The sequence below is a fragment of the Sphaerodactylus townsendi genome, linkage group LG10, assembly GCF_021028975.2.
Source record: "Sphaerodactylus townsendi isolate TG3544 linkage group LG10, MPM_Stown_v2.3, whole genome shotgun sequence".
NCBI classification, from domain to species: domain Eukaryota; kingdom Metazoa; phylum Chordata; class Lepidosauria; order Squamata; family Sphaerodactylidae; genus Sphaerodactylus; species Sphaerodactylus townsendi.
This window is the reverse complement of record NC_059434.1, coordinates 74,407,747-74,420,727: the sequence shown is the minus strand read 5'-3', so window position 1 is coordinate 74,420,727 and position 12,981 is coordinate 74,407,747. Positions and strand designations below refer to the sequence as shown.

The 12,981-nt window shown below is 44.6% G+C and overlaps 1 protein-coding gene across 1 annotated transcript in view; it reads right to left on the bottom strand.

Annotated features, from left to right (window-relative positions):
* Positions 1 to 390: 390 nt before the first annotated feature.
* SNCA (synuclein alpha) overlaps positions 391 to 12,981 on the bottom strand; it is a 69,287-nt gene continuing 56,696 nt past the window's right edge. Inside the window, exons 6-7 of the mRNA XM_048510197.1 lie at positions 5,810 to 5,899; positions 391 to 1,053 (exon numbers count right to left, since the gene is read on the bottom strand). Of these exons, the coding sequence (XP_048366154.1) occupies positions 1,021 to 1,053; positions 5,810 to 5,899 (123 nt within the window). The 3' untranslated portion in view covers positions 391 to 1,020. The remainder of the gene's footprint in view (positions 1,054 to 5,809; positions 5,900 to 12,981) is intronic.

Below are 12,981 nucleotides of genomic sequence, written 5' to 3'. Positions count from 1 at the left end.
TTCCAGGCTGTGTGGCCGTGGTCTGGTAGATCTTCTTCCTAACGTTTCGCCTGCAGGCTGCATCTGTGGCTGGCATCTTCAGAGGTGTATCACAGAGGGAGTGTAACAGACTTCCCTCTGTGATACACCTCTGAAGATGCCAGCCACAGATGCAGGCGAAACGTTAGGAACAAGATCTACCAGACCACGGCCACACAGCCCAGAAAACCCACCACAACCAGTTGAATTTAATTTGATGTTAAATACTGAAGAATTCTGAAAAGCAATTAGCTATTATTTTATTTGAGAAGCAACCCTTAAGGCCTAACTATGTTTACCAGCCCTGAATATCCTGACTAGTCCAATCTATTTCTTTCAAAGGGATAGAGAATAAATGACAACAAGAGGAGATCAGATAATCAGCACCAATTTAGAAACTCCATTTAAATTGATGACATTTTATTTCTTTCAGGCGGACACCATTATTTACAGATAGTAAAACATGTCACAGAACAAATAAAATTTCACAGTTAATATGTATAGGTGCATAGTTCATGCTCAATTACTTTATATACATGTATATATGTATAGAAATATATTAACAACTTTCACAATATGTCATCCCTGGACAGAAAAGAATGGTCATAGGAAACATTTAAAAATTCTCGTTTCATAAACAATAGCAAATTACCAACAATCTATCAACAAAACATGTACAGCTTTAGAAATAAGGGGTAGACACTTAGGTGTTTTTTTTTTAATAATTGTTTTTCATACTTGTTGAAACTTGAAGCCACAATATCCACACAACAACAATGGGTCTGGCATCTGGGCCTTCATTTCAGTGAAGGAAGGCTCACAGAAACAATAACCAGATGTGGTTACAGATATTCCAATCATTGCTGATGGAAGACTTCAAAAGACACTGTTAAAAACTATAAAAAATAGTTTACGACGGGGCACGTTGGAACTCAGCACTTGTACAGGACAGGATATCTTTGTCAGCAGGTACCAGCAAGACAGAAGGAAAGGGGTGGTTGCTCATGCCTCGGGTTCATAATCTTGGTACTCTTCCTGTAGGGAACATCAATGGTCAATCGTGAGAAAGAAGATCATCTTCCAGCGTTCATCCCCATGGAAGACAGACTACAGTCTTAGTTAATATTAGGCTTTGGACTTAATAATTCCATCCCTTGCCTTCAAAATTAGATATGACTAATCTGGGAGGTGCTGATGAAGTTCCTTTGGCTTGGAGTGTGAGATGAACTTCTCAGCTGTCAAGTGCCTCACCGGGTGGAAAAGCATCTTCAAAAGTGGTGGTGCTGTATCCATCTATCACTGCCCACCCAAGATCTTTCTTGCTCAGAATGGATTTCCCAGCAACCTGGCCATGTTTAAATGGTCTCGGAAGAAAACCCAGTTCACCAACATGTCTAGGCTCTAGAACTACAGAATTTGGTCCTGTGGAAATCACGAACTTCCCAAACATCCCCTTGAAGCCTTGCCTGGAAATTGCACAGCTGCAGTTGTGAAGGGAACCTGGATATGGCACTACTTTGCAGTCACTTAAGCTGACAAATCCCACAGACCACTGGGGTATATGCCAGTGGGCAGCTCAACGAGACTCTGTGGAAGAATGATAATGGATACTTGCCCAGTAATACCCCTTGAGGGAAAAAGAAGTGCAGGCATGGAGAGAAAGAGAGAGATGATTGTGCCTGTGAGTGTCCCCAAAAATCTAAATGGAGACTGTGCAGTGGAGCAGCTCCACCTGGTAGATAGAAGAGGAGGAGGAGGAGTTTGGATTTATATCCCACCTTTCTCTCCTGTAAGCAGAGGCATACCAGGGGTAAATGGCGCCCGGAGACAAATTGTCTCCAGGTTGCTCCCCAGGCTCTGCCCCAGGCTCCACCCCTGATGCCCCAGGCTCCACCCCCCACTGCCCTCAACCCGCCCATGTCACCATGGACATGGGCAAGGTCTAAGGTGCCCACCTCCCCGCCCCCCAGGCACCCCCTGCTGGACTGCTCTCTCTCCCCATGCTTCTTCCTGCTTCCCAAGCCCCACCCCCCAGGCTCAGTGCTTATAAAAGAAGGTCTCTGAGGCCGGGACTGCAGTCTCTTCTGGCCTGCCTGGAGGGGAGGTCAGAAGAGACTGCCAGCTGCCGGATGGGAGCTGAGCTGGCGGGGGAAAGGAAGGGAGGGGGGAGTCCAGGGCGAGGTTGAAGGTGCTTGGAGGCAGTAGGAAGTCCTGCTGCCTCATTGTTTTTGCGTGCCTTGGACGGGTCGAGACACGCAAAAACGACGAGACAGCAGGACTTCCTGGTCACGTGGGGGGCCGATTTTGCGCCACCCATGTGACCAGGAGAGTGGTCTTTCACAAGGGGTACCCCTTGTCCCTAGGCAGATAAGCCACTGCCTGTAAGGAGACTCAAGGTGGCTTACAAACTCCTTTCCCTTCCTCTCCCCACAACAGACACCTTGTGAGGTAGGTGGGGCTGAGAGAGCTCCGAAGAACTGTGACTAGCCCAAGGTTTGAGTGTCCTTCTTTTGAGAACAGCAGAAACACAAAGGTTAAATCCCAATCTTCCTTTTCTTCCCTTAAGCTGAGAACATTTAACACGGGATAGTCAGAACAGGCAAGTAACACTCTCTCGCATACCTTGGTGATGCTTCACACATAGTGCCTTCCAATGTCCTTTGGAGGGCACATCACCACACTGTCTATTGGAGCATTGGTGATACATTAGTGGTGCACAGAGTTTTTTAGGTTCAGTGACTGGGAAGGTTGGGGAGACACCACTGCATTTCTGGTTTAAGACTGGAACTGGATTAATGGACCTTGGAAGTGACCTGTTTGTTTTTTTCTCTTGTTCTTCAAGGGAAGAAACTTAATTATGGGTTGAAACCAACCAGCTTTTCTAAAGTGTAAAAAGGAAGGAGCAATCCCCTTTCAATATCGAAAAAGGGCTACGTTGGGGATCGTGGGAGCTGCACTGACAAAAGTCCTGTAGAATGGGGACTGCATTAAGAAGGGGAATTAGGCAAAATTGAGGAAAAAAGCTCGACTGAATCCAATGCTGTCTATGGATAACTGCTCTTAGTGATGGCAAAAGGTACAGGCTTAAACCTAGAAATGGAAATAGTTCTGTAAAACAGCTGTAATTCAATGACAATCATACTCCATTATAGCCTGCAATTTTGTACTGAAATATGAATAGGTATACCTTTGTAGGCTCTTGAATAAAGAAAGAAGAATATGATTATTTTTTTTCCAAAGGGAAAGAACTAAAATCTACAATTCCAAACAGCTTTAAAAAAAAAGGCATGGAAAGAGAACCAGTATTTTCACAATCCATACCAGGATAACAGGAGCGTGTTTCCTTGGTTCCTTGATTTAGGGTCTGATGCAATCACATGAAAACCCTGAGCGTTTCCCCACTTACCATGAGCCCCCTATGCTGCGGGCTACTCTCAGCGTGCATCATTTCTGGCACACGCCTGGGCTTCCCCACGACAGCGCGGGGTCATCAAAAGGTGCCGTTTTGAAGAGCGCCAGGAATGACGCATGCTGAGGGGGCACGACAGCGGCAGCATCAGGGCGGCTGCATTGTCGCTGCCCCTGTAGTGGGGAGTGCCAGGGGACCCCGAGCTACTTGGCTATAGTAGCGTGCAGCAGAAGGTAAGTGGGAAAATGCTCCCTGATGCTGAATTTGTGTGGAAAGAAGCTGTTTATGAAGCCTCTGGCAGCCATTTTGCAGTCGCACCCACCACCCTGCATTAGAATTCTAAAAGTGCCCACAGGATCAAAAAGCCTGAGGACTCTGCAGGTTACTTAGCTTGTGTACAAATCCAGCTCTGGCTAGGAGGGAGAGCCAGGAGCTTGACTAGCTGATGGCAAAGAAGAGAGGGAAAGCAGGGCTGGGTCTGGCTGCTGAACAGAAAGCTGAATGAATCATAAGGTTTTTCATTCAGCCTCAAATATGGAATGAAGAGGTCATCACACACCCCTTTCCTCATTCATGCTCGGCCCTTTCAAGAAAATCTATGAACAGGAGAAACGCCTCCAGACCACTTGATTTCCTATTATTATGTAGCAGGCTGCATGTGCTATCCAGGCTCTCATACTTGTCCACATGACATCTGGCCCATGATGTCCTGCTACTTTAGCAAAGGATGAGGTGGAGATATGGTTTGTCATAACCTGGATGGGTTACGGAGTTATCCCAGAATCATACCTGATCTCCAGACTACAAAGATCAGTTCACCTGGAGAAAATGACAGTTTTGGAGGGTAGACCGTATCGACACTGAGCTCGCTCCCTTACACAAACTCTCCCTTGCTAGGCATCCCTCTCAAATCTCCAGGAATGGATGAAGCTGGCAATTGTTGTTAGGTTACCCAAGAAGGTAAAGAGAAGCAAATCCTCCTACAGTCGTAACAGCTAGTATTTATTCTTGAGAGAGGAAGTGGAAAAGACAGCTGAGCCTTTTGCCAGTGTGGGCTTGTTCCCAAAGTGAACACTGCAGAAATCCTCCGAGGTATCATATGTGCCAACATCTTCCTCCCAGAAACTGTACAAGTTCTTAACAAAAATGGTTGTTTCTCTCAAAATTCCTGACATTCTCCAGAAACTTCCAAAATCACCTCAATATTTCACTGTATGTAGGTTTCTGCAGGAGGGAAGGCAGCATGGTGTAGCCTGATCTCGTCTGATCTCGGAAGCTAAGAAGAGAATCAGTACTTGGAAGGGAGACCATCAAGAATGCAATTGAAAACAACCTGTGAAGTCTCTTCTCTTGAAAGCCCCTTGTTAGGGTAATCATAAGTTGGCTGTGACTTGATTGAACTTTACACACACACGTTTCTCTGACAAGTAGGCCTGATCAGCTTTGCTTCTGAGCTTCATCACATTTTGAGCAGCTTCCCGAATTTCCCCGAATTTATTACATTTAAAAGGTCTTCCTCAGTTGAAAACATACGTTGGATTCAGCCAAAATGTGATTTCTTGCTCTCCTCCAGCTAGATACCCGTGGGGAGAGAGAACAGCTTTTATATTCTGAGGAAGATGAAAACTTTCAAATGAAAGAAACTTAGTTTTAAAACTGATGCTTTCTGAGGAGAAAGAATTCACCCGTGGGATTATACTCTCACATCACGTCTTGTTTAAAATGGATTGCTTTAACGCAATGAAAAGCAGTCCGGTTTGAACAAGACATTTTTTGAGCACAAAGTCCCAGAGGTGAATTATTTTACCTCAGCTTTTCAGCGGTTGCAGAGGTTGGGGGAGATGGCACAACCAGCGAACCACTGAATGACAGCAGCAGCCGCTGATGCAAAGCCACACCAAGAAAAGGGCTATTTTGGAGGGCAAGTTGAGATACTGCCTGCTCTTGGCACAGTGAGAAGAAGGGTAGAAAAAGACCAGGAAGGCAGCCAGAATGGGAATCCTTCAGACTTCTGGAGGAAGCAAGATTAAAAGAGAGGAATTTGGGGTCAGCCCTGTATTGAAAGATGGGACTCAGGGGGTCAGGGGAGCCCAGGCTTAGCAGGAAGGAGATTGGAGGAGTCTGGGAATTGCCTGCCTCTGGGGGATTTATACACAGCAGGCTGAAGAGAAGGCAGAGAGGAATAGCAAAGCCTCGACTGCAGAGCGCATGGTTGGATAGGGCTTTTAAAGCTACTGTGGCACACTGGAAGAAGCATCTGACAGAATCTATTCCATCACATGTCGCATTGTTTGGGACACTGAACACTAGCTTCATCATGATGTGCCTATCACTGGTATATGACTGTCATGGTCCTCCAGAAGCTGTCAAAGAAAGATTTACCTCAGGAGGCATTTCGTAGGCCTCATTTTCAGTGTCTGCAGGCATGTCCGTATTGTCTCTCACTCCTTCTTGTGGGAAGCCTTCTTCATTCTATGATTATAAACACAGAAAACAGCTTGTTTATTCCCCATCAACCTTCCCTCCTCGCCCCATCTTCAGTGCTCCGTAGCTTATTGTGGTGAAAGCAGTTCTGAGCAATAATTGTGATATCAGCTCCTCAGCTTCTTGCCACAGAGAAAGTGCGACAAGGAAGAGAAATGCTTCAAAGGGAAACTTGCTTTTAATTTTTGGAAGGCGTTTTCAGAAAGGTCCTCTGGAAGCCAGAGAGTCAATGTTGATATTGCTGGAGCTGTTGAACCCCTTGACAACTTTGCAGGCCTCCACAGGAAGAAAAATCATGACAATGAGCACTATTCTTGTAACCTGCCAAACCTGCAAAGACTATTTCCGTTTCAGTAACTGTGGATCCAACTGTGTTGCTATTGTACAGAACTTCAGAGGAATGAAAGATGGCAGGGGTACCACCATCTCCATCTCTACTAGTCTCCTCAGAATAAATATTTGGGAGCTAACTATCTCATTTTATCTGGTTAAGCTGAGAGAGGTGGCCTGGCCAAGGATTGGCATGTGGTATAGCTAATAACTTGCTGTACTACCATGTACTGAATTCGCTTAGGCAAATGTCTGTCTTTCTCTTTCTGCCTCACGGGTTATTCTAAACCTCACGGGTTATTCTAAAGGTAAAAGGGGTATAAGTATGCCATCTTAGAGGAACCGTGAAGTTACCTTATACCAAATTAGACCACTGGCCTAGGAAGCTCAATATTGTATTGTCGAAGGCTTTCACAGCCGGAATCACTTGGGTGCTGTGTGGTTTCCGGGCTGTATGGCCGTGTTCTAGCAGCATTCTCTCCCGACGTTTCGCCTGCATCTGTGGCTGGCATCTTCAGAGGATCTTCTGAAGATCCTCTGAAGATCCTCTGAAGATGCCAACCACAGATGCAGGCGAAACGTCAGGAGAGAATGCTGCTAGAACACGGCCATACAGCCCGGAAACCACACAGCACCCAAGCTCAATATTGTCTTCTTGGTCTGGCAGTGGCACTCCGGGGGAGGCATTTCGCATCACCTACTGCCTGGTCCTTTTAACCTGAACTCCTGGGGATTGAATCTGGGATCTTCTGAATGTAAAGTTAATGCCATACTACTGATCCATGGTCCTTCCTCTAAGAATGGGGAGGATGTGATAAATTAACAAATTTGACTGAACAGGGAATTGGGCCCAGGTTTTCCCTGTTCACACCTGGTGTTCTATTTTATACACCGTACAGTTCCATGAATAAGAACAGTGTGTATATAGCAGCAGGTGTCTTGGAACCTGCAGTATTCTGTTCTGATAGTAGCAGGTGTCTTGGAACCTGCAGCATTTCTATCTTTTTGAAAAGAACGTGAGAGAAGCTGCAGGTTCCCATCATTCTAAGCAGATACAGGAAAATCAAGATGTGGAGGCACTTTCTGAGAAGCAGAAAGTTTTGGGGTTATTAAAGTTGGGGGAGGGAGGTTCTTTGATGGATGAAACTCCAGCTGGCTCTGCTTTAACCATTTCACCACAGTCTCCAGACCACTACAACCAGTGTGGTATCCAGCCAGTCTCCCATTATCAGATACAGCTGGGTGACAACAGCGTGCTTCGGACCAACATAGCAATAGGGCACATACAGATGTTAAACAACATTGAGATACAATGAAAGACCATTTAAAAGAGAGCAATTACTGGTAGACCTACACACATTGGACAAATTTGACCGAGTGACCCCAGCCTGGGTATAAAAGAAAGGTGAAGCCCCCCTTCCCCCCCCCCCAGCCTCACATGAACTGGAGACAGGTTGCTCCATAGGTGTCACACTCACGCCCCTCCAGATGTTATGGACTACAGTTCTCATCACCCCCTGCCAGCATCATGCTGGCAGGGGATGATGGGAACTGTAGTCCATAACATCTGGAGCGCCACGAGTTTGACACCTGTGGGTTACTCAATGCAATAACAGTAACTGACATATAAAATGTGCAGCACATAAGCTCTCAGTCTCACTAAGTTGATTGATCATGTCCCTTTCTGATGGTGTTCAGAGCTCTAATTTAGATGAAGAGTTTTGGCACCAGCTCCTGTGCTCCAGATTCTGACAACCAGCCAGCTCGATCGGGCTTGACAGCCGCATGGAGCTGTGGCCCCAAAGAGAATTGAAATGAGAAACAGCACTTGGTGTAATTGTCACCAGGGAGGGCCTTAAGTGGGGCACACTGCAACCCACATAGTTCTAAGGAGCTCAGGCTAGGCACAGGAAGGGGGAAAGCACATGTCCCTTGAGGATCTTCCTGGGAAGGAAGGAATAAAAAATGCAAGAACCCGATGTGCATTTATAACAGCACAAAGCCAAGCTGCAAATAAAGGATTGTGCAATGTATAATTCACTTTCTTTTTGTATGATTAAAGATGTGAACTGAAGGGAAAGCATCATTAAAATGCTACATGGGGCGTCACCTACCGAGCTTTCAGTCAAACAGCTCCCACAGAGCGTTCAGAATCACGAGACAGAGACATGAGGTTGGATCCTGTTGAAAATTTCTACCAACCAACGGTGTGAGTAATGTTGCCACTTCCCTTTTCCCAATGAAGACGTTTGACTCCTCCTCATGCTGCACCTGAGGCATTCTTGTCAATTGCCCCATCCCCTCCACAGCAACTTTTCAGGGACCATTTTGTGCTGCAGTGGAAGGGAATAGTGAGGGAGTCCCCCTCCGCTGAGAGAAATCCTTTCTGGCAGTGGAGATTTCCCTCAGGATCCAAGTCATAACGAGGGCCAATCCATACCAAAATGTCCGTCACTTAAGATTTTAGGTTTTAGTTTTAGGACAAAGATATCGGTAGTCCCCAAAGCGAGGTACTCACCCATGGGATGATGTCACATCATAATGTTTACTAGGCAGGCTATATTTATGGGGTGGGTTGCCATTGTCTTCCCCAGACACCTACACTTTACCCCCAGCAAACAGGACTGAGTCAACCTTGAGCCAGGTACCTGAAACTGACTTCCACTGGGATCGAACTCAGGTCATAAACAGAGCCTGGATATTGCAGTTTACCATTCAGTACCATGGGGCTCTTGCTAGTTTTAGGAGAGTTGAATGTCATTTGGGAGTGCCTTTTTGGCTTTTGGTGTACATACACAGTTGTATGTATGTATGTACGTATTGCTCAGGACGCTTATCCAGCCTGATCTCCACGAATTCAAAGCAGCCACCAGAACCACAACCAGTTATGAGGACAAGAAAGCAACATCCAAGTTCTATCACAAATATAACCCCAAACCCCCCCCAAACAGGTTAAAAATGCAGCCAGACACATCAAAACAGTTTTGCCCTCTACTCAACAACCATTTGAAAGAGAACTGTCTTACACATATTCCAGAATGTAACAAGTGAAGGTACCTTCTGCATCTGGCCAATTCTCATGGTGATGTATTGAAGTAAATGCATGCATGCATGCATGTCTGTCTGTCTGTCTGTCTGTCTGTCTGTCTGTCTGTCTGTCTGTCTGTCTGTCTGTCTGCCTGCCTGCCTGTCTGTCTGTAGTGCCTTCCTCATCTGATACAGCACAGACTGAAATGGTTTGAATGACATCATCTTGACACAGCGACATCCCAGCTGACTGGACCAAGACCTATCACGCACCGCAAGGTTTCCGCAACCTCAAAGAGAATTGGCTGGGGAGTCTTTGTTTCTGGGCAAGTTTGGCATTATTACCCACCACCCTGTTTGCAACGGGGCAGCCATTACCCATCAACTGGCTTTTTGCTTGCGTCCAGGGGAAGACAATGTTTTGCGGGTCCTCTGTCATGCATGTGGGCTTTAACTTTTAATATAATCTTTAATTTTTTATATTTAATCTTATCAATAGAGCGATAGATCAATCTATCTATAGATAGGAAAGGTCTTTCTTGAAACTTCCTGCCGGCGTGCCTTTAATAAAAGATGAATTTCCACTCCTATTTATGTACTGACTGCCATTAGCTCTGTTTTATCTACAATGTCTCCGACTGCCAAACATGATCATCTGAATTACTTGCTGTTTGTTCCGACAACCACAGTATGTATCTCTAAGGCTCTCAGGTTCACAGAATGTATCTCTTTGGATCCATGTCTGGTTATATCCCTCCCACCTTTCATTCAGGTTCACGATACCCCATTCAAAGGCCACAACCTCATTTACTCACATACAATGGTTGCTCTGCATTTAGGGAGAAGTGGATCAACCTTCTCTTTTAAGAATACCTTTCCTCTGCTAATCAAGAGAAAAGTCAAGTTTCTGGCTGGCAGATAAACACATGAATGTCTATTAATTGTTGTTAGCATATTCCGTCTAACTAACCTTGTCATTCAGCAAAGGCGACCCAACTATACTATTTTCTTTATAAATGTATTCTCTTTCATTCAGACAGCGTTGTGTTTCTTAAAAATTTATCTGACTGCAAAAGGCTAATGCTAAATTGGAATGATTGTTTAAACAGGTAGCTCAACGGATACCTGTTCTCTCTTGTCTTCAAATGCCAGAAAAAATTAGCATAATTATTGCAGATAACACACCAGAAATTGACTAATTTTAATCAGCAGGGTTCATAATAATTTCCTCTGCTATGCAATTAGACATTTAGCAGCTTTGTTCAGTTAGCAGTTCATTCTACACTTAATGGGGCCATTTTGTTCAACAAAACCCATTATATTTTACAAACTGAAGAAAATTGGATTCTATGGGTTGCATAAATCTTCACATTTCCATTTGTGCAGAGCACACCTTCATATGCAAGTAGAAGCGTGAGAAGAGTGTGACAGCTGCTAGTGCTAAGTCAAACTTACTGCATCCTCACTCGCATTTCCACTTATGCAAGATTGCATTTCCACTTATGCAAGATTGCATTTCCACTTATGCAAGATCTTTGGCAACTGGTCCCTGGGCACTGTGACACATTGGAAAGAAAGTGTATATACTACACAAAACCTTGTGCAAGCAGAACTGTGATAAGCTATGTAAGGATATTACATTTTTATCCTGCCCTTTCTTCCAAGGAACTTATAGGAGCATACATGGTTCTCCATTCCCCATTTTATCATCCTAACAACCCTGTGAAATAGGTTAGGCTATCTTACGATTGGCCCAGGATCAGCCAATAAACTTGAAGGTTGAGTGGGGATTTGAGCATGTTCTGCCCCACCCCAACACACTAACCATCATTCCACACTGACTCTACATTACGCCACCCTAGTCCTGCTCACAAGTTACAGTGTGTGCACATACAACCCACGTATGGTTTACATTTTATTTTTCTTTATATGTGTATTGAGTAGTTCTTGTGGTTACATCATCATCATCATCATCATCATCATCATCATCATCATCATCATCATCAAAATTTAATAAACCACCCACCCCCGGAGGGCTCTGGGCGGTGTACAACAAATCAGGGCATATACAACTGAACATGTGATTAGATCGACTGAGAATTAAGCAGGACTGCTTCATTGGTCTGATGCTCAGTGGGCCTTTATTGAAACTACATCCCTGGTTCTTAAAGTCGTTTCACAGGGTAGCCATGTTAGTCTACAGCAGGTCAATCTCCCTTTGTCAAAGATGAGAAGTGTACATGTCCGATGAAGGGAGCTTTGACTCTCAAAACTCTTGCTGGTCTCCAAGGTGCTAGTGGACTGGAATCCAACCCTGGTTCTTAGGAGTTTGCTCTTGGAGCTGTCCTGGGTGCTGACCAACCTTATCCAGCTTTGTTACCTGGAATCTGCGATGGGCCTTAAGTTATAGTTCCAAAGCACCCTTGTCGTTTCAAAGCCATTCCAGAGGAGGAAACTGTTTTCAGGACATGTGAGACCTTAGGTTTCAGAAAACTGTTTTAAGACCCTTAGAAGAATGAGATTGAATAGCATGTTGCGACCTCTTTGTTACCAGGATCTGGTTATGTGGGGTTGGATTCAGCGGAAATTTTTGCAGAAGGGCAGGGGCGTTTTTAGACAATTCACCCCTCTGACTCCATACTTGTGCTATTCTGGGGGGCACTTTACGTTGCAACAAGATGGGCAAGGTGAAGAAGTCCCACTTCACTGACAGAAGTATCTTTTGTCAGCAGGGATTTTTCACAAAATCCAACTCAAACGTTCCATCAGACATGTCTTGAACATACCCTGAGTATAGTCACTCCATTAGACTTCTGTTTGCTTCTGTTCTTACTTATGACTTCTCTACAACATTACAGTCAGGTTCTCTTTTTCCGGAAGGATCACCCAAGCATATCTAAGCTATTTCTGGAAGTGGTATAAGACTTCTTCCAAATGAAAATGGCTCAACCTTTGCTGGTTGGTAGATTTTATTTAATATATTTTAACTGATCTGTTTTACAGTACACCAGGGATCTCCAACCTTTTTGTCTCTGGGGGTACCTTTAGAATTCTGAGATAGGGTGGTGAGCATAGCCATTAAATGAGTGTCACGGGAGGCATAGCTAACCATAACAATGCCAGCGAGTGAGATCATGCATAAAGCTAATAGTTACTCTTTAATATTCTAGGCAGGAGCTTTGTTTAAATAACCTTTCAAATGAACATATTATTCATAAGCATTTTCTTGTACACACATAATTTTCAATCCTGCCTAGGATGTGTGCTTCTCATGCTTCAGGTGAGGAAACTCTCTGAATATGCCTGCTCGCCCAACTATTACTGACACTTGGAAATGCCTCTTTTGGTGAAAAGAAATCCCATTTCATTTTTTTAAAAGTTACTTCCTACAGTATATATCTGCACAGTCCGTTAATCATTTTGTCCCGGTATACCAACTTTCCAGAAAATTTCAGTGTTTCTGTGGAAACCATCTATAGCTCAGAAAAGATTCAAACTGTACAATGACATGAGGTATCAGAGCTGTCTGACTGGGTAGCCTTATGTCTTTAATTTAATCCAAAAGCAGCCACAACGCCTATCCCTGAGCAGGCTCAAGGCCATGACGCTGCAAGAGAAGTGCTTCCCTTCCCCCTTTGCCAATTTCTTGATACAAATGCCTTCAAAAGTGCTATATATAGCTGCCTGAGTAAAACATACAGGGCACCAGAGGG